At 34.9% G+C, this 23051-nt stretch overlaps 1 protein-coding gene across 2 annotated transcripts in view; it reads right to left on the bottom strand.

The window, feature by feature from the left end:
• PRKN (parkin RBR E3 ubiquitin protein ligase) overlaps positions 1–23051 on the bottom strand; it is a 713780-nt gene that overhangs the window by 352607 nt on the left and 338122 nt on the right. For both annotated transcript variants that reach the window (XM_032681398.1, XM_032681399.1), the window contains exon 6: positions 7402–7517. In XM_032681398.1, coding sequence (XP_032537289.1) covers positions 7402–7517 — 116 coding nt within the window. The remainder of the gene's footprint in view (positions 1–7401; positions 7518–23051) is intronic.

Raw genomic sequence — 23051 nt, 5'->3', positions numbered from 1 at the left:
GACTCAAAAATAGCCTAAAAAATATAAACCATAATGGAAAGCAAATGCTCATATTACTTTTCTCTCTGCAGTGCTTTATACAGCTAAATAGACAGAGTATTTATTTTTCTGTGTATCTAAAGCTACAGTTAAATTCATTCTATGAAATTTTATCCAAGACATAGCATCCTAAAAGAATCATTCAATTATCAATGTAAATGTTTACAAATCACTCTTTATGATTTTCTGTCAGACACAGATTTAATAGCTTTATTTCTTCCATGTTAAACAATTGTATTACAAAGTCTTCCAAAAATTAGGTTTTAATGGACTTAATGTTCACCATTTTTCAATACCCTTCATAGGAGTGCTTAGCAATTTACTTATTTTTATTTGACTTCTGTTTCAATAACAGCCTACACTCTGTACATACTTTTCAATTCACTGAGTTGCCTGTATCTTCTCAGTTTCTTTTGTCCTAGTGGAATGCATTTCTTTCCTAAACAACAGCTAATGATAAAAACCAAAACATTATTTCTCAAAACTAAACTCAATTAAATAGATACTTATTAGTAGCAACTACAATAGTTTCTGTTCTACACACATTCTTTCTCTCTATGACACTGAAAATGACAAATAAAAAAAAAAAGAGACTTGGGCAAAACTGAATTTGGGAAAATTAAATGGAAAAGATGTACTCTGTCATATGAAGTTAGAAATGCTGATTACATAAATCAATTCATAATAGAAATAAAATTCAGCTGTGATAGTTTCAAACACTCATAGCAGAGGCTGTTTCAGAAACACTTATATGTATAAAAAAACTTAGATACACCTATATGTACAAACATATATATAACTGTAAAAAATCAGCAATGAGTCAGGACACTCCATCCCATGACTCCTTCATACCTGTGATAAGTTCTTTCAGTTCAGCAGAAAAATGAATTTTCTGCTTTTACTACTTCTGCTGATGTTCAGTTAATCAGGAGAGAGTAGTTTTGCCCCCAAGTAGAAAAAGAGTAGCTGTGAAGGGGCCAGAGCTGGAAAAGATGGAAATATCCAACACATACACTTCTCATTTGATTCCGCGGATTGTCTCTCGGAGATGTGTTAGATTTCAAATCTGCCTTGATACGGTAGAAACAGTACATAACTGTGCATAAAACGGTAAGCAGTACACATTCTTCACAAAATCAACTTCTTAGAGAAATAAATTAATATATATAAGTTTAAAAGATGTTACTTTTTTTCCTACAGGCTATCAATCCACATATGTACATATATAATTGTGTGTATATACGCAACTAAAATGCAATGCTGTATCTGAACTATATTTGAAAACAATTTTCACACAACAAAGTTACTTCTCTATATTTAAATTTGTTTCCAAAAAATTTTTGTCTCCAATATTCCATCAATGATTCATTAATGACAGACTGAATATTTGTTACTAAATGTCAATTCATTAAAAACATTAAAGCAGTGACTTTTTTTTAAAAGGGCAGACTTCTCATTGTTGCACTTGCTTTCGTAAAATTTTCTTCATCTGTCACATATTTGCATTCAATTCCTTATTGTTGCCAATTTTAAAAATATGATAAAAGAAAGTCAGAGACAATAGAGGCAACAATGGTACAACACCTCTCAGCTTATTGAAGTGCAAGATTAGCCAAACTGCCAACTTACAGCAGAGAGCAACAGCTGACATTCCTCCATAAAACCTTCCCATAATACTTCAGCTGAGACCTCAAAGAAACATCTCTCTGCAATTTCACCTTGTTCATTCAGGTCTCAGGTCTCTGCTGAGATGATGAGGATTGCTAATTAGTATCATCTGTGATGGTGTCTCTTTGAAATATAGACATTTCTTCAAAGACAACTGGATTGTGACCTCCAATAACATTTCTCATAGGTCACTACACTACTATCAGAAGGTGATAATATTCAGCTATTACTGACCTTGCCTGAAGCAAAACTAACCAGAAATGAAATTTTTTTATCTTCTGTGTTAAGGAATTAATTTTAAAAAGAAAGAAAAGAAAGTCCTAGACACCTGAACCTGCAGATGTCTATGAGAGAAAAGGCATCCTGTGGGCTTGCAAATTTTAAAAACATCTCTTTGAATAACATTTTGGAAACATTTGCTACTCTGCTTTTCTTAGACATTGCAAATGAATTCCAACTTTAACATTTAAACTTACAGTACTTGCACAAAAATTAGAATCATTAGCTATCATTTTTCACTGATTGCTTATATGCAAGTAGTCAGACTTCCTCAGAATATTTTGCAAGTGAGAAAATGAAATCTTGGATGTGGTATACTTGGATACCCGATACACTAAAACTATTAATTCATCCAAATCCATTAAAACTTTAAAGCCTTTGTGTCTTGCAACATGCATAAAATATATAAGCAAAGAAATCTGCAAAAACAGTTCACTGTATTAATCATGCCATGGATAAGAATGGCAAAAAAAGATACAACATCTAATATAGAGCTTATTGACAATATTCTGCAATCTGCAGGCTTCAGGTAACATATCAAATGAAAAATGAAATTGATGACATGTATTGTATCCCATATGATTCTGGAGATGTACATTATTGAAATAAATTCAAATTAGAAATAAAATTCACTTGTGACTACCATAAAAATTCTCAGTCATGCCTGTTTTAAACACACATAAACATACCATAAGCGATATATATTTATATTCACAAGCACAAGGGCAAGTGCAAAAAAAAAAAATCAGCAGGTAGTCAACACATTCCCTTCAATTTGTCCTTTCTCTCAGCTGTACACTAACACAAATGCCAAGCAAAGGATTAACATAGAAAAAACTCCACATCATAAAGAAGGAAAAGTAGCCAGGTTTTGTTCTCCCAACTGGAGGGAAAACAAGTACATGCTTTATGTTCAGCAAAGGAAAGGAATGAGGTTGCATAAAATCCTCCTCACCTGTCCCCTGCCAGCAAAGGACATGTACAATATGACAGCACAACAGCTTTGCCAATCTATTCAATTCTTCACAGATCTCTTGAAGCTGGAAGGTGTCTCACTGAGATGCAGTTGCAGTGCAGATCTTAATAGATTCAGAGGCAAAACCGTAAGAATTGCACTGATGTCCTGTCATTGCCAAAGGGGGCTGCTGCATAATAGTGATTACCATTCAATAAAAAGGTTAAGGCAACTGAATTTCATGCATGAGGCACATCTTCCAGAAGCCCCTGGTACAAGTCTTTGAGTCTAAAGTCCACAGGGTGCACCACCAAAGAATAAAATACCAATAGAAATGCCAACAAAATGTTTTCTCTGTATGGTTTATCTTGTATCAGAAGTCAGATATTATATCTGTAAGAAGCAGTATTCTATAGGCTAACTTAGTGGGGGAAAAAAAAGTTCTAAACCAATTAGTAACTGTTCTTAGTTTTACATTTGATTAATTTCTTCCTTTAAATAAGTGATTCTTAAGAAATCTCACTCATTTCAGGAACTTTAGGAGAGAAAACAGTAGACATTGTCCCTGATGGTCATAGTGCTTAGACAAATTAGATTTACTTCTTAGCATTATCTTTTCCCACTCCTCTTTGTACTCAAGGTATATAAAAAAGACAACAGAATGAAATAAGCAGACATTTGGAGCACAGACCACATTATCAACACAGCTCACAGAGAGGGAAAACATACTTTAAATAAATGAGCTAAATATAGATTCAATAACTTCCTTGGACTATAATGGCCCGAGATGTAAACTTCGAATCTCTTACCCTAGAAGCGAAGAGAAATAGCAATTATAAGTCTACAACAAGGTGATATTTACTCTTCTGAAAAATATCACATGGGCAATGTCTTTTAATGGACATGGTCTGCATTTTCATCTCAGAAAACAGGTCTCTTCAAATAATGGCAAAATTGACCTGAATCAAATTTGTAGTACAGCTTCTTCACTTTGAAAATGTTAACAGTTCTGAAACAAATCCTTATTAGAAGCTGAATTTCAGAAATTGTCTCTTGAGCTGTAACACTGAATTCACATAATGAACTAAAGATTCTGGAACTATTTGTGTTGTAAAGATTTTGAATACCATTGCAGATCTGCTACCTCATATATTTCTTGACATAGTCACTGCTACATTTCTTCTCTGATATTCTTTCCCACTTTTTTTTTTTTTAAATCCAGACTACATTAATACCATATATATTTTACAGGAAGAAAGAAAGGTAAGGCAAATTAATTCAGATGTCTCTGTTTTAGACTACAATTGAAGAAATACTTTACTTCAGAGCAACATACAACATCAATGCACAATATGGGACAATGTAGCAGTCAATAAGGAACATGGCACACCTATATCAACAATACTGTCATAAAGATCAAAACCCAAAATATGACATTACAAAAATCCTAATTCCCATAATAAACCTCAGCAGCTGGTCTTCTTTTGGCATATTAAATTTACAAGTAAAAACCACAACTGAAAATAATTCACATATGTATTTATTGAGAAGCAAATTATTCTATCCCTTACCAATTTGGGAACACTACCCCAGAAAAATAAAACTCATCAGTCTCAGTCCTGACTACACAAATAAAGGAAATGAGCAAGAAGCAGTGATAAGAGGATGACACAAACTGCTACTGGAGGGAAAAATTTTCCAAGTTGTACTTTTTCTTCAGAAAAAACAGACTGAAAAAAGGATGGCTGATTAAGAGATCATGAGTAGCTTAGAAGACCCAAAGTAGTCCCACCAAAACCAGATTAACACACTGTTATGTTAATGACATGCAGAGTCATTAATTTTTTATTATTTGAAGGAGATACTGCATTTCCAACAGGACTTCACTTTTTTTCCCTCCAAGTACTGACCTTATCCATTACTCTCCTGCCCATGGAGTCTAATATGATCACAGTCTGAATTGATTTGGCTGAAAAGAATTATGACAAAGACCTTACATTGCAGTTACCCTTGAAGAACAGCTAGCATATGCGCTTCTAACTATCACCACTAGCAATATGAAGCTTTCATTTCCAACTTCAGTATTAGGAAGTACAGATAACACAATAACACATTACAAGACTCCCTTGTTTAAACAAAGCAAAACATTCCTTTGTTCAACACTATGAAGAAGGGATTTATTTGATTTTAAAAAAATCTGATAACACAGCAAATACTTCTCCTTCCAGAGAATTCTTTCTACCCATTAAGTGACAGCATGTCCTATGTATCTTTTGCACTTATCTGTATCTGCTGAAAGCTAAAAATAATGGTGCCTTTAGGAATTGTACCCTACTGAGTTTGTGAAAGATGGTGTGAGGCATTTCTGCTCTGCACATTTTATTTTTACACTGCTTAAAACTGCTGTTATTCCTGAGCCTGATTTATGGGTACCCTGGGGTACTCCTAACCCCTTTTGATGTTATTTCTACTGGAAACAGTTGACAAAAGCAGAACTTCCCTCGAGGATTGCACAGTTTTAGTATTTCTTTCAACTTTCAGCCATTTGCTCAACCTATTAAAGCTTCTTCAAAGACACAGAATAGCAACCCATCACCTTGAATGCTACAGAAAAAAAAAATAAATGCATAAAGGCTGCCAATTCAGATTAACTCTGGTGTAGAAAAATAGAATACATTGGAAGGCATTACACTATATGGAAAACTGCCTATGGATTTAGTATAGCCCTACGAGGGTATTTGGCTCTGAAGTATTTCACTCTGGTGGTCAGAGCTGCATGAACATATTCATAGAAAATATAAACCTAAGGCAATAAAAGTGTTCCTAATGTAAACTTGAGAATGAAAACTGGCAATAGACTTTAACGTTACTTCCACCTTGTATTTTTTCCATGTAACAGAGTACACTACTGCTTTAAATATGACTTCTATGAGGTTTGCTAAAACCATACAAATGCTGTGCCAAGTATCTTGGAGCTTAATTGCTCTGCCTGTGGTGGACTAACTGTCCATGATAAATGGATGGAACCAACTAGATATACGGTGTACAAAAATATTTCAGAAAAACGTAACAGTACCTGGTTGTCATCTTTTCCTGTTTTATTTTTTTCTTCAGAATAAAAAGGTAGAAAAATGTATTTTGAAGAACAGATAGGATTTTTTCATTTTATTATAATGAAGCTAATATAAAGTAATACCTAATGTACTGAATACAGTTAATCTTCTTTTCCACCTGAACGCTACAGAATGATGAAGGTAGGTTTCACAAAATACTACAAACTGCAGAGTGCCCTGGATGCTACTTTTCAACTGCATAAGAGTGTTAGAAAGTAATTGCCAGTACAATCATCTAATGTTTAACTAAAGTTAAAAGATTATGGGTATTTGTGTAATGTCTTGGAGTTATATATAAATATTACAAGAATCCTAGGTTGGAGAAAAGAATTAGGAACTCAAAAAACTGAGCAGAGATTTCATAAACTAGTCCAAAGATTTTACAATATTTATGCAGCACTGATAATTTATTTCATTGTCCAATCTCTCACTCTTTGCAATGGTCAAAGGCTTACACTTGATCATCCTTGCAACTGGCAAAAGTTAAAATCAGAAACTAAAGTAATTTCTTAGTAGTTGAGTCTGCACCCTTGATGCAAAATGATGAAGTACCAATTTGACAGAGACTGATATTTAGCCTTTATTTAACCTGTACTTGGGATCCAGTTCTGTGAATACACCGCAGAGGATGTTGCCAAAATCAGCTCTTTCCAGAAGACACATCGTATGAATCAGCAGAGTTTGAGTGTCCCTTCCCATTTCTCCCTTCCGACAACTACCATTTTGCAATTCTGTTTGGTATACATTTTTATGCAAAATATCTCCTAATCAGTAGATAAATGTGTTTCAGGTAATTCTTCACTACAATGGTAGCTGTCTTTTTCGGGCAATTGGTTTTTAATCCATGCATTTGCAAGTAATGGGTATTCTTGAATGTATGAGCCCAAATACCATATGCAAAGATGGATTACAGTATTTAAAACTGCAATAAACAGAAATATGAGAACAGATGCATTTTACTTTGATTTATAGAACAAATATCAAGAAGTTAATTTCTGCAGGAACAGTCTGTCCCCCTCGAAAATCAAGCTTTCTTTCACTGGCTTTTGAATACGTATTAACAGAAAATATCTACACAGTTTTGCCACTATGTTGAGCACTCGAGGTTTTAGTTAGAGCTTTAGCAGTCAGATTTTTTAAGTGCAACACAACTAACATACAATGAACTGTAATTGTACCAGCAAAACAAAGAACACTTCTGAAAATATGGCCCACTTTTCACCACACTACCAGGGGGAAAAGAATCTATAAAAAGGAAAACAAACAGAGGATAAAAGGCTCTTTGGAAGTGATAAGTACTTTGAAGCACTGAGACTGTGCATCTCTGACACTTTTTGTTGTACTTACCTAATATCAGTGCATGTTATACATGTGATACAGCGACTGTTTATTGTAATGAGGTTCAAAGCCACGGATGTTTCACTGTCAGTGGTTGGGTGTGCTCCACATTTAAAGTAAAACTCCTGAAATATTGAAGGAGAGATAAAGAGAAGATTATGTACCTGCTGTTCATGTCCTTCCTTTATCTTTGGCTAACTGACATTTGAGAAAACAGACAAATCACCACTTCCAACAGCAAAGGAGGACAATCATTAGGAAAGGTTTACAAGGGGTCCTTTGCAAAAATACCAGTCTAGGTGTGTATTTTGCTCAGTGACTTTCCGAGCAAAGAAGATATCTACTTGTGTACTAAATTCATATCAGTGTGACACATTCTGTGATTTTCTGGATTTACAGAAAAAAAATTGCTTCATTTAGACTTCATCTAAGTAGAGTCATCAAAGGCAAAATACTATAATTGTCAAGATGCATTATTATTTCCTCTTTTTTCATTACAGATATTAACATTTTCTGAATTCTACAACACAGACTTTTAGCTTTAAATTAGTAAAGTCTGGCCTTGCTTTTGCAATGTTGGAAATCTTTAAGAAACAATTTTATCATCACATAAAAGGCAAGCTCTAGCTTTCTTGGAACACATATTACATTTATATGGTGTTTGAATTAAGTTGCTTTAGTCCATACTGCCCTATATAGCCTCTTAGACTGCCTTCATTAGCATCATACTTTTCATACAACTGTGTACTTTGTTCTCTTTTCCACTGCAACCCAGGGAAAGCCATAGGAATCACACCATTCTTTGATAAGGTTTTGTTATAAGAGATTGCTTTAAATGTCCAAATCAGCTCTATGTATATGTATACATATGTATAAATAAAAGCTGTCTGAATACGTGTTTTGCAATAGGAGCCACAGATTACAGTTTGTAGTTTCTTTGTTGCTATGAGACCTCTCTTCCAGTATTGAATTGTGGAGGTTTGTAATGCAAACATAAATACTGGTATAAATGAAGTGTGAATTGGAAGATAAGGGCATAAAAGCATTGGAAGAAAGGATGAGAAGGCATAAAAAAATGACAAGTGTTGATGGCATAAAGATATTAAGAAAAAAGATGACTCTCAAGACACCCAGAGTTGGGAAAAATCCTAAGAAAAAACAGGGAAAACAAACAAACAAACAAAACTGCAGCAAGAGAAAAAGATACAGGTAGCGAATAAATCAGCAGCATTTCCTAGTGACTCACAGAGGTGGGACAGGATGAAGTAAAAAAATTAGTTACTGTCAACTTCTTTAGGGTGAAAAAATCACATCCAAACCCCAGCATTAAGAACAATCCAAAAGCCATGAAAAAGACCTGCTTGGTGTGTGTTAGTGTCATTCCAAGTTCCTAGCTAGATTTCTGGACACGTATTGTAACACTTGTCAATATATGAATAAAAGAGAATGTGTGGATGAGTGTGGATGAACAAAATCAGTTTTGATTAATACAAAATCACCCTTCTCTCTATAGAGTTTTGCATTGAGATTTATTACAACACTGTACTAAAATTAGTCCAGATAGGTGCTGTTACTTTTTTAATACCTACAGCCTTGCAGTAGGGAGTTTTTCATCTGCAAAACAGTTGTCAATTACTGGGTTTGTTTCTTCAGTTGCAATCACTTAGACACGTTGTGTATTTCTACATGTGACAAAACCAGTACTATGCAGTACTGTACCACTCTAAGGTAGACTCTGGTAGCTGGGGACATGAGAAGTATTAATGCAACCTTCCTCCTAGGTTAGTCAACCTTGTTTCTCACAGAAGCACTGATACATGAAACAGATTCAACACAAAATATTCAAACCCAGCTATAAATGAAGGACACAATACCTGATAAGCATGTGTAAGTAGCAGTTTAAGAGATGTATGGGGTAGGAGTACAGTTTAAAGGCAAGCCTTTTTTTTAAGCTAATTGTTGACAAAACTTTCGAAGTAGTCACCTGTATATGTTTATGTACATCTCAATTTTTTGACAGATAAATTATCTTTCTGTCCTGCTTTATAACATCAGGAAGTAGCCCCAAGCAAGAAAACATGCTTAAAGTTATCCTTCAACAAGACTTCAGACTTTCCAAGTTTTTGCTCTTGTTGAATACTCAGTTACACACACAGCTTGTAAATATTAGCTTGAAGCATTTCAGCTTCAAGTAAGTCAATGGAACTACACATTCATCTGGAATACATGAAAACCTTACACAATCTGTAACTTCAATTTATTTTCAACCTTTAAAAACTTATCCATTGATCTTTGTATTATTTGCTAATGGGTTTTGGAGCTTGGGTTTTCTTTACTCTTTAATTTAATTTTACTTTTGTTTGAAATAAATGGTAAGAAGAATTTATTTCAATGCAGAAGTCTTGAAATATACCTCCTTACTTCAGTACATCTTCTGCAGCTAAAAGAAAATTGACAACTAACAACTCTAAAACAGGTAAACTACAGGCAAGGAAACATATAAAAGAAAATTAATTTTTTATAAAAGTACTTACCACTATAATAAAATATTATTTGGGTCACAAATAAAAAGAGTAATATAGGCATTAAGCTCTAAAACACTTGAACTAGGTTTAGACTTTCTTTTTTCCTGAACAATATCTGTTTGATGATTCTAATTACTTTTCATAATACCTCACAATTGTTCTTGTCATGAAAGCAACTTGATGAAGATAGAAATTAAATAAAGCAACGCAATTCTTATTCCATGGAAAGACAGACAGACAGCCAAGGAAAAAATAGTCAAAAGTCTTGTGTTACATTCCCAAAATACTTTTGCCGTATTATTAGGAAAATTACTTTTCTGTACTTCTGTTTATCAGCCCAAAAACTGCTTTAAGAAAACTCTTCTCCTAATTAAATTTACTATATGCTTTGGTGTTGCTGAATGGAGAACATTATGTAACGTGAAAATACTGTTTAAAATAACAAAAGAAAATATTGCCACTCTCCAAAGCTATAAAGACTCCCCGCTTCACTAAACTGCAATTAAAGACACAGCAAATCTTAATATTAAATGTAAACAGAACAGAGGAAAAAAAATTCCTCAAGATTATGTATCAAGTATTTGTTCAGAAGAAATCCTGAAGATTAAAGAATAAAACAATTATGCAAAAAAAAATGTGTTGAGACTAGCAGTACAGTAAAACTAACCCACTTATAAAATGTTCACCCTTGCAAAATCAAAAGTTGTCAACACACACAATCCACAGTTCTACAAAATCAACACAACATTCTACATGTGTAGGTCTGAGACCTCAGTGCTGTGATGGAAGTTTGGAAATACGGGGAGAGATGGGAATCTGGAAAACTTGATACGCTGAGTGCCTGACAGTTCTGGATTAACATGGACTCCATTTTCACAATTTTTTTTTTCTGTACTAATACACATTCCACTTGTTTAAAAGCCTTTAAAAGTAACGAACTCAATTGAGTTTCCAATTGTATATAAAAGTTTATGTTGCCTGGTTTACATTGCATAAATACACAATCCATTGATATTTATTTGTTACATCTACCAGATCACCCAGAAATTTAACATGCTTTTTTATGCCAGGGCATATACCTATGAAGCTATCATGACAGATAACCCATCAGCACAAGTTGCTTCTCAACTACTTCCAGCAGTGAAATTACTGAAAGCAAAATATAAGGAAGAAGAGTTTAGCCACTTTTCACTCTCCACCCTTGCATTTCATCAGACATGTAAATGTAGCTATTCTTTTATTTAGTCCTTCACCCAGTGTTTGGTAGCTTAAGGAGAGAAATTTGCTGCATTTTTTAATCCAAATCACTTACGTTCCAAGGTTAATCTCTGAACAGGTGTAGAGACCTTGGAGCCAGTAAGTTTAGGACTAACACTCTAATTTTGCCACAGACTGTAAAATTCATAAAACAGTTATTACTTCTTAAAATTGATACCAAAATGTCTCTCTAAACTTATGCTATATGAGACAATACTTTTAAAATATTAACTTTATAAAAAAAACCTCAAGCTTTACAGAATAACAGAAAAGGAATGGGCAAAAATTCATGCAGGCTACATCTCTATCTGACCAGTTCCAATATATTTTAAAATAAAAGAAATAACATTATTCCTCCTTTATGCACTTGCATTATTTGGCACAAAAAAATTCTGATGAATGCCTTTTTTTTTAAGTATTTGTGTTCTGCAATAAGGATATCTAGAAATTACTGCAAAAGCTGAGTCAAAACTTAGTGCTTTTCTTAGTTCCGAAAGTGAGTAGTTTTATGTTCACCTTCTACTGCAGTGAGCACCTTTAGATCATTTTCTTGCCTAAAGGCATAGGTCCCATGAAATTGTGAACATTCTATTTAACACTATAAATGTCTCCCTTTTGGCAGTGTATCTGATAGATTGTTATTCAGAGAAGGAAGCAGGCATCACTCTTACATACTCTGTCATATTCTTCACTCCTGTTATCGCTTTTGTGTCACACAACATCATAAAAAGTGCACGAGGGAAGAAAAGGTTCAAAGATACATGGTCACTGTTAGCTACTTTTTATGAAACCCAAGAAGTAAATGCTGAAATTTATCAGAAAAATAATCTTCTTTGATTTTTTACCAAAAATATATCTCTGTAAATTCTTTTCACACAAAACAGGGGTTTACATACCTCTAACTGCTGATGATAAGCAAACTGCTTTCTATATGATCAAGTGACTAACACAAGTAAGACCAAAGACAAAACCACCACAGAGAAGGCAGGGTGTGAAAAACAAAGAGGCCTAGAAGAAACTTTACCCTTTTGATACATATCTAGTTTACTGCACTGTCAGGGAAAAAAAAAAGCATTGTTGTTTTCTAAGAAGTACCAAGATAGCCTGCACCTCGGCTAAGATTCAACATATACATATGAAAATACAGGTTCCTACCCTTGTTTCTCAGTCTATGCTGTGTAGGTTGGCTAAAATTCCTAAGGAAGCTCGGCAATATTTCTTTCTCCCAGTTCTTAATAAGATAGAAAATAAGGTGAGGGCCTTATGGTATTTTTCCCCTGGATTACCCATATGTGCGTTTATTTAGGACTGATAGGCAAAGCCATTTATGAATGTTTTACAGTCACTGAAGGTGTAGTTTGTTTTTTTTCAAATTAACAGTACACTTAAATGTCATTGCAACTGTACCACTATAATTATCCCCCTGAAAGAGAGAAAACTTCAACGTCATTGTGGTACACCTCAGTGATAATGCTTCATTTGTTTTTAAAATTGAAAAATTAAGTAGATATTCAGATATTTCAGATTGAAAGAAATCCACTCCAGAACAGCTATGGAATCAAATATTTCTTCTGAGATGTTCTGGGAAAGACTGGGCTCAACTCTGGGCAGAGACACTTTCATGTTTCCACATCCTAGAATAACTACAGGCAGTGGCTTTTCACGCCATAGGAATACCTCAGTGGTGACAACAAATAAATAAATCTAAAACATCACATGTTTAAAAAGCACTGCTTTTAAAGTTAAATAAGTAAAAAATGTTACAAAATTGTTTGAATTATACTGGCTAACCAGTATGAGGAAGGTTTTACAGCCAAAGAATAATTCTTAGAGATTTAATTCCTAAGTGATTTTGTGATAGACTCATGAATGCATTGTATATACAAGACTGCTACACTTTCTTTGGTGAGCCAACAGTACTCTGACTTGCTCAAGTTCCCCTATGCACCTCACCAGGTGTTACCAAGAACCTCAGATCAGGTATTGAGCATGATGAACATCACCTAGTATCATTTACTTGGTAAATGCTACTCTGCACGGTTTGGTTTTACTAAGCAAAGACTCTGAGACCACCTGTTAAGATCAAAGGAAGAAAATCATTAACCATAATTAGATGTTTGCAATAGAATTGGGTTAAGAGTAAAAAAAAAACCCACATAAATAAAAAAAAAAAAGCATTCACATAGCTACCTATATTTCAGACAAAAAATTTGTTTTGTCTCCTTTATGTTTGGAGTACATCTGGAACTGCTACTGCAATACTTGCAGTTGAGAAGCTAACCTTAGGCTCCTGTCATCAGCACTACTTCCTTTTAAGATACTCTCCATTCAAGAATATTTCTCTCCTACTTGAGATTGCAATCAAAATAAAACCTTTTCTTGGTGGATTTCCTGTGATTCTTAAACTTGATGCTTGATCATGATATCAATTATGCAAACACTTCAAAAAGGCAGATAACTTCCCGAAACTGAAAAATGCAACCACCCTGCAGGCACAGCTAACTGGATCACCTCCTAGGCAAACAATGGATAAATACAGCTCTCATGGACTGCCTCAGTGGTTAGAACAAAAAAACTGTTAACTCATTTTGAGGGAAAGGATTTGTGCATAGTATTAGATTAGCATTCAAATTGCACAATGTAGGTCCATAAGTACTGTTTTAATGTTAAAGAAATATATAAACTGATCACTACAAAAAGTATAATAATGCACGTGATTCATTGCTAATTCTATTTAAAGCTTAAGCAGAACAATATGCAAAGTTATTAAGTGACAGTGAATTTGAAGGTCTTTAGCACAGATTTTAGGAATACTGTCATGCAAATCACTACACTCAGAAAACATTTCCTTGTCATAAGAAAAAATCCAAACTTAAGTAATTTTTCCTCTTTGAAAGAAAAGATCCTTCGAAAAACTCAACACCTGATCTCAGACCTACATGTTCAGAATGGAATCAGAAAAATCAGCAAGAATGAAAAGAAAAGCATGCCACCAATAACAGCAGACTCTATATACATTTTTACATGAATTTTCACATGAATTTTCACAGCCTTTCCATTTTCAAAGCCACAGAATCCCTGCTGTAGAACATGCAGGAGAATGGTAGTTCACAGATGCTGTCAAAAGTGTGAACTTTGAAAGAACTGCTTTTATGGGATGCAAAGAGAAATACTGATAGTCCAAGGGAAATCAAATATTATATAATAAATCTTGTTAATACTGCTGTTAATTAAGCTGACCTCAAAGATAAGTTTAAAACATCTTCTGATGTGAAGAAAGACAGTAAGGTGCTGATATATTAAATTTCTACGTCTGTAAGTAGTATATATTTATTTAATTTGGCAAGGGACAAAAGCAGCATAAAAATGTAGAAATATAAGCATCTGTCTAATATCTGCTTTCCGACCAAACCAACCTGCACTTCTCAAAATGCCTCTGGCTAAGAAGAGATGTTATTCATAACAAAAGTTCTTTAGGATGAGTATCTTTTGCCAAGTCTTCACTGAGGCTCTCAGAGTATGTTTGGTCTTGGTGAGTACATCAACTTTGACCTGTGTGGGGGGGAGGGAGTTAACTTTTAAAATTATTATTACAGTTTTGAGAAAAGCACCAATCAGGGGCAGAAATGTTAGCCTCCTGAGTTTTTCAAAATTTTCTTTTATTTTATTTTCAAAAATAACACTTGCAATCTAAGTGCATCCAAGTGACTAAAACCCACATATTTCAGAGAAAGAAGTGTTAATACGTCTTTATAATATCTCCGTTTTACTTTTGGTTGAATTTAATTAAGTTCATGTAAGAAAAACATTAAAAATACACAGTTCCACTTCTTTCTCTCAGAATCAAACATATTCACCATATCATTTATCCAGTTGGGAATATCAAGAAGAATTTGCTGTATATCAATTATTTGAATCCATATCCTTTGATATGGATTATTGGACAAGAAATGTATATGTTATCACATGCTTTTACAAGACCTAGTGTTTTAGTCCTGACCAAGTCACCTAAACCCAAGTTTAGGCATACAAAAATGTATCTAAAGTATCAACATAAATTTTGTCAGACATTTGCAAGGGATACAAAAATAGTAACAGTCTCTACCGTCATCATATCCAGATCCCACTTTTTTCCACATTCTTAAAAAAACCCCAAAAGCAAAAAACAAGCAAAAAATTTTTGTTTATGTATTTATTCCCCTTGCCAAGGGACAACATTTTATCTTGCATATTCCAGAATTCACTGGAAGAACAGAGGTATAGTTAAAAAATTCGTAACAGGCCAGCTATAGTACCATTCAGTTTTATTCAGCCATCTAATGGGATATAACCAAGATATTGATGATTGAAAAGATCTTATTATACATTTCTGAGGGAGCCATCACTTGTTATATGTTATTTTCAGTGATTTATACTAATAAGGTTGTTTCTGCAGAATGGTGCATACAGCTTGCATATCTATTGTCTGCACTAAAAAAACCCACCAGCCAGCTATTACTTTTCAGTTATTGATTTGTATTAAAATCTAAAAAGAGGAGATGTATATATTTGAATATAATTTATTATATGGGTTATTAATGATACAAAGTTATAATGACATCTGGCCTTTGAAGATAACATGCAACTATTGTAGGGCTTTTGTGTGTAAGGAAAGCAACGAGAAATGCAGTACCTATCATGCATTATTCTTTCTCTGTCTACTAGAAACACACAGCACAAGTGCCTTTGGAATCCCTTAGCTGCTGCTGCCAACACAATACTACTTCAACCACACAGGAAAGTACTCTGTGTGAAAGTGACTTTTCACATTTTTAACAGCAACATTTCTCATTTGCTTTACTTGTCTAAAGGCAACCACACACTATACTTGCTTCATTCCTCTGCAAGTGGTGACTTGAGCTCAAACAACCCTGTCACTAATTCTGCTGTCATTTCTTCAAGTAGCAATATTTCCATGACACAAACACAGAACGATCATCACGTTCCAGTTCTTCTACCACCCATTTTCTCAAAGTACAGACAAAGAAATGAGGGCTGTAAGGCATCCTGACTCCTTATGAAATGGATCTTTGCCCAGAATGTTACCTTGTAGTGGAATCAAAGGCCCTTTAGACATTTGGCCAATCACCAGAAATGCATAACTAAAAGGTCACAGGTACCACAATGTCTGTGGCATGTAAAAATACAGTAAGATAGTTGTAAGTAAATAACTTTTCAATTAGAATGGCTATGCTTTCATATAAAATAATGTGAAAGCTTTACACATTGCTTTCCCTTAAAGAATACAAACTCTCCCCTTCCCTTCTCTTCTCCTAACTTTTTTCACCCATACATCCATCCAACACAATCTCTGATCAACACAAACTTTTAGACTGAACCAAGACTTCAGTTGTCAGGAAGATTAAACTACCTAGCCCAGCCTCCAGAACTCAATCCAAATTGTTCTGTTGAATCTGTTCACCAGCATGCATGAAACAGATTATTTTGTAAAAGTTTCCTTTGAATTACTTGAACCACAGAAGTCTCAGTTTCAAAGTAGCTACTTACAATATATTATAATCATCATATCCTGAACATTAGTGCTGATTTCTAGACTGAAACTTTCCCATCAGCTGCTTTTAAAGTAGAATCCAACCATCTAAATTCGTTATCAAGTGTCTCTTGTAGAGAATAAACCCTTTACTTTGAGCTTAATTTCCTCTGGCAATACGATTTGAATTTTTATGTGAACAAAAGCCACAAAAAGGGCTCAAGGAGGGAAGAAATATTACATGATACCAGATCCTCAGGCTGTGCTTCTTATGGCACAAAAAGTTGCTTCCAATTACAGGTTTGAGTGATTTGTTTAGTTTCCAACCATGTTAGCAAGCACTTCGGGTAAACACTGATCAAGAATTCAAAATGACTACAGAATAAATCTAAAATTTACAAGAAGCAGCACTCCCATACTTGAGTTGTAAATATTGTACAGGTGACATTACGTTGTAAGGTCTCCCAAAGAATCTTAACTTGAGCTTCAGAGAAAAGCCCACAGAGTTAACAAATCAAAATATCTAAGTAAATAATGTAATTTCTTTAAGTGACTGTTACTTTTTCTTGAGTATTCTATATGACAGGACAAAGTCCGTAGTCTAGTCTGTAAACGCTGATGTGTTTCTGCAACATACGCAGTATATCCCTACCCATCTGATCCTATCACAACTGAAAAATTTAAGTATTGTCTATCCCTTGATACGGAAGAAACTGGGCAGGTTCAAAGCTTAGAGAAAAGGTATTTTTAATGCAACATCCATTTTTAAAAATGACTGTTATTTTTGGTTTTAGGTTTTCAGCCTTTAGCTAATATCACCTATGTCCTAGAGCCTCACATCCATCCATTAACCACATAGATGATCTACAAGTCTGTAACACAGCTGATAGACAGTACTAAGACACCTTTCATTTAGCACTATGGCTGCCTCAAGGGGAGCATCAGTATTTATGTGATGACACTGGGCAGACAGAATTAGGCTGTAATACTGCAGGAGTGGCTCTTTGCTTCATCTGTGTGTCTCAGCTTTGAAAAATTGGATGGTTTGTCCTGTCATCTTTCCAATGCCAGCCATAGATCAGGATATGAATGAGAACAAACCAGCCAAGACACTGTCCAGTTACGATGGAAACAGTGAGAGGAGGAAAGGGAGGAAATGGCAGAAATGTTATTCTCTCCTTCTGTACAAGGTATGCTTCCCTTCTCTGAAGATTCAAAAATGTGCTAGGGGATGTTTGGCACCTCCTGAATATTCTTTGAATAGGCAATGGCTTTTTTTAATTCTATTTGCCACCCAGGAGCTTGTTGCTTTTCTTTTGAAGTATGTTCTTTGTCATGACAATACATTCTGTTAGCACACCTACAGCTATGCTGTCCTAAGTCTTAATAGAGTGCTACTGACTTACTGGGGTTTATACTACTAATATTCTCCTTTCTACAAAAAAGCTAAAAAGCAGGTCTTGTGTCCCAGCAACACACACAGAGGAAATATCTAACCCATAGAGAGCAAGACACGTGAAACCCTAAGGTTTGAGGATATTCTGCAGAGGTTTTCCAGTAATTATTTTTTCAGGTTTGTCCAGTTACCAGAGTTGATGGTGTAAATTTAGATGTGTTTGTTTGGGCTTTTTCCTTTCCCCTGAATCCCTGGTTTAAATCTTCTCCATGGACTGAGCAGTCAGATGTAATATTTGTGCTGCATCACACAAACTGAGGCTTTCTTAAAACAAAAAGCAACTAAAATACCCTGTATGATTCCCAAAACATGAAACACAGAAAAGGAAGAATGATGTTAAATACAGTCACATTGATAGACAGATGTGAATAGTTGATTCATATTGCCATCATCCAAGGAGGGGAGAAGACTATGCATATGTTTAGTTAATTTTATTGGTTTCAACTAAGTAAAATCTATACATAACTCCTTACACAAGGAACATTACAACTGTGTCTTTCACTTCTGTGCAATGAGATAAAGAGGTTTCATTAGCAAGATAAGCATTTTAGACAGTGTTTTAAAAGGTAAAATTTGAACTACAGAAACACCTCTAGCAGAAACACCTCACAAACCTATTAAAATTTTCAGTATATAAATGCATGATTTGTCACTTCAAACTTATAAAATAAAATACATGTTCAGTGTTTTACATGGTTCATACATTAAAAAACCCCAAATGTAGCTCTCCCTGGAGGTTCTTATAAGTTACTAAATATTCTTGAAAGGTACAGAAGGCTGCAGGAAATTAATTGGTTAGAAGGGACAAACAAAAAAAGCCACAAAAAACCCCCACCAAAACAACTCTTCTCTTTGGTTATCTTTGTACTGCAAAATCACTAAAGCTCTGCACCAAACTGACTTTGTTCTCTGGCATTTAGTTTTATGCTGTCTGTTGTCCTTTTTTCAAATAGATTTTCTATATGTAATATATATGGATGAGCTAGATGCAATATATATGCAAGATGAGCTAGAAAGCATAAGTCACAGTGGGAAATTCATTAGCTCCTGTATAATCTTGTAAGGAAAAAAATAAATCTATGTTTGTATACTCTTACCTATAGTTTACAGGATAAGAAATCTAAAAAATGCAGTAAATAAGTAAAACAACATTTAACACAACAAACTTATTTCATGTACTTTCCAGTACAGATGAAGTCAATATTTCTCAATTGATGACAGCACAGTGTCAGATTTGAAAGGGTATTTTCTCTTCTTAAAATGAGAAAGATGTGGAAATTTTTCCTTTAAGACAATTTAATACATAGGTATATTATCTAGTGTAGATGGCTATTTGCATAACTTTAGTATAATGCTGATGTTGCCTTGATAGAATGCTTTCACCAATATGACTTAATTTGTTTTTTCCAACAAGCCCTTTTCTATTGACACCATCTTCACTGTAAAAACAAGGAGGAAAAAAAAAATCTTAGTTTTTCCTAAATTAAAAAACAAAACAAAACAAAAACCAGAAGAGAATAAGGTTATATCTACACTACCAAACAGCTTATTGTTAAAGAATATCCAAAAGCATTTCTGGGTGATTGAACACAGTCATCCATATAGTTGCAGTGTTAAGAAAGGTCTCTTGACATGTTTTAGATGGTGCCAACTGGCATCTCACACAAGCAGTGTTAAGGGGCAAGCACAGCCAGGTACAGTACATGGTTGCATCCCTGTTTTGGGGACAGAGAAAACTTCCTAGCTGTAGATAAGCTCTGCTCTGCTGGGCCATTTTGCCTTCAAGCATGAGGAATTTTACCAGCAACATTTGACCTTGTGGTCCCCCCAAGAACACTAGAAGGGGCATTGTTTGCATCTCCCTCTACTTCTGGAAACACATTTATCTTCCTAACAGCTGCTAATTCCCAGTCCGATTTCCTGTAGTCTTCTGACCAGTCAGGCAACTGACAGCAGGACTCTTCTACCCTTCTCCATTGCAAACACTTTCTGCTCCCTGATTTTTCTAAGTAGGTTTCTACTTAGAATAAAATTCATGCACTTTCTCTGATAAAAAAGTAATTTTGTTTGAAAATGTGACAAAAATGGGTTTATGTGACAGCAGTATCTTTAAATGAGAGCATGAACAGTGCATGAATGGTATAAAACGTTTTCCATAAACAACACAGATTAAGTTCTGCATTTGACATTTCAAAAATTATTATTGTAAGATTTGTGTTAGAAACTAAAACTGCCAGAGTTTAAACTTGCAAATTACCTCAAAAATGTATTTCAAAAACCCACAACAACAAAAAAAACCCCACAATTTTTAAAAGTATTTATTACTAAACTATTTTACTTCAATTTTACATAAGGAAAAAGGATAATCTGAAAGATACAGATGCGTGACCAAAATCATTTCCAGAAAAATAAAAGAAATAGACACATTATCATGCACATTAAACAAAACAATTGTCTAGATGCATTGTCTTATTCACAGAATTTCAAACACACCATGCTGAGTCCCCAGTTCTGGGAGTACATGGGTCCTTACGGCTATGACACGGTCCTGACGTGACAGCATTCACACAAATCATCATGAACTCACACTCTCCAGAGCACCAGCACCAAATGACAAAATGACTAGTGAAAATTAAAGCTGACCATGACTTAGAGGTATGTGGTGGCAGAGTCAGACACAGAAACACTGATCTGTTTTGCTGCACTTCCTGGGTAGGACATACAGCTTGCAGAGACAACTGAGCCAACAAGATGAATTTGGCCTCACGAATGTTGTGTTCATACAAACATAACTAGTCTATTATAACATCTATTATGACAAATCTTTCTTCAGACTCCAAAATTCTCCCACTGATGGCATAAGGAATTAATCAGCTAGCGTTCACCAAGCATTGCCATGAGTTTACCACTGCCTTTGCAGGTCCCTGACTGCTATTCTTTCTGCACAGACAGAATCTCATTTAATAGCAGCAATGTTCACTAAGTAAGCTTACAACTTGAAAACAAACTTTCCATCACACAGCTTATATATTCATGAACATATAGTGCATAGATAAGAAGACCTTGGATAAGTACTTTGTGTAAAATAATCCCTTCAGGGTAAATCGTAGTTAAAATGAGAATTACAACTGTCTGTAAAACACACACTTCATTCAAATGTTTGGGTCTGTGAATTATAAAAAAATGTGTCCTTCCAGTTTCTGAGAGAAGTTACACCTGGATATCCAATGTTGTTTTGCCTTGTCTGCTTCCATGTTTACAGTTTTACCTTCTCATTTAACCACTATCACACTATGACCCAGTCTTGAGGAAACAAACTTCACTTCTAAAACAGTCCCTAACACAGAAAAGATGGTCCGGCCCTTAATATGACAAGTAGCCTGTCCAGTCACTTTTTTCAGAACCATAACAGGACACGCCCCAGCAGTACCTTGGAAAACACACACATTTACACAGAAAGTAGAAAACCCGTATTCAGCTCTTTCCTGAGCACACAGAGCTCTCAACTCAGCTCCTAGGAGAGTGGGTATGCAACTGCTTTCCTAGAGACACAAATACGTAGCTCATGTGCTCAATATTTTATCCAGCCTGACATGCAAAATGCTTAATTAGTGCAGAATGCAGAGACTGGAATGAGGACGGTACAGTTCAGGGACAAAATTCACGACACTCAAGATGACTATCTGCAAAAGAAACTAAGCCCAAAAGAAGATCCACTGTGTGCTACTCCCGTTGGTTATTCTGGTATACTTAAGACACAAAGTACAGAAGCCACAACTACTCTCAGTCACAAGCCCAAGAGGGCGGTGGTGCCCTTTTGCAGTAACTAACAGGTAAAGCACCTTTTTCTCCATGGACTGTGTGAAACAAGCAGCAAGTGTTTCACTTATACCAGAAGAACATGCTCAATTGAAATGAATTTCAGAGAAACACACACTCCCTCTAAACTACACTGGTTCGGATCTCTGCACTCACTGTTATCAAGAACAAGTTGTGGGCTATGCCTTTACCTTGTTCGAAGCTGGCAGACTAGTAACATTGCCAGTGTCAAGTGAAATTTTTCCAGTGTGTGTTTTGCTTGTTCTTGAGTAACATAAGAACGGAGAAGAGATATTCATGGACAGTAAGATGTCACAGATATAACACACTAACATTTTCATGAGATTGAGAGATAGTTCCTAACCCACACTGTTTATTCTGAGCCTCTCCCAGTCACAGGAGCTTTCTCAAAACCAAAATGAGAAACAGGCCTCAAGGTGCCCCTGCCCATGGCAGGGTGTTGGAACTAGATGATCTTTAAGGTCCCTTTCAAACCAAACCATTTTATGATTCATTCTAAGCATGCTCCAAGTTGGTTAAAAGTATTCAAAATTAACTCAGTATCTGATACATAATCTTCAAAATAATAACCCCTCCCCAGTATATATGATAGCACAGGAAAAATTCTTACTTTAAATGTAGCGGCAAGTATTACGCTAATGCCTGTGGGCATTATTTGTTTTTAAGAGCTTCTAACCTTCTAATTTTTACTTTTCCTTTTTTTTGTGGGTACTTTTTTGGGATGGTTGGTTAGGTGGGGTTTTTTTGCATGGGTAAGAGGATAATATGGACCAAATGTTTTCCAACATGGTTCTTTTCTTATTCATATACTTTATATATTTATTTCTGTATATTTTCAAGGAATAATTATGACTTTTACAGTTACTTACTCTACAAATTTATTACGTCAGGTTTCTCTGGGCTAGAAAATCAGTTAAAAGAGATTCTCAGAAAATTCCAGCTATACAAATGCTCCAACAAAAACTGTAAATTACAATAATTAAGTTACCACAACAAATCCTTATTGACAGGTTACTGATCCTGCAAACAATGCACTATTACTTACCAGTGT

Source organism: Chiroxiphia lanceolata, chromosome 3, assembly GCF_009829145.1.
Source record: "Chiroxiphia lanceolata isolate bChiLan1 chromosome 3, bChiLan1.pri, whole genome shotgun sequence".
NCBI classification, from domain to species: domain Eukaryota; kingdom Metazoa; phylum Chordata; class Aves; order Passeriformes; family Pipridae; genus Chiroxiphia; species Chiroxiphia lanceolata.
This window is presented reverse-complemented; position numbering and strand designations above follow the sequence as displayed.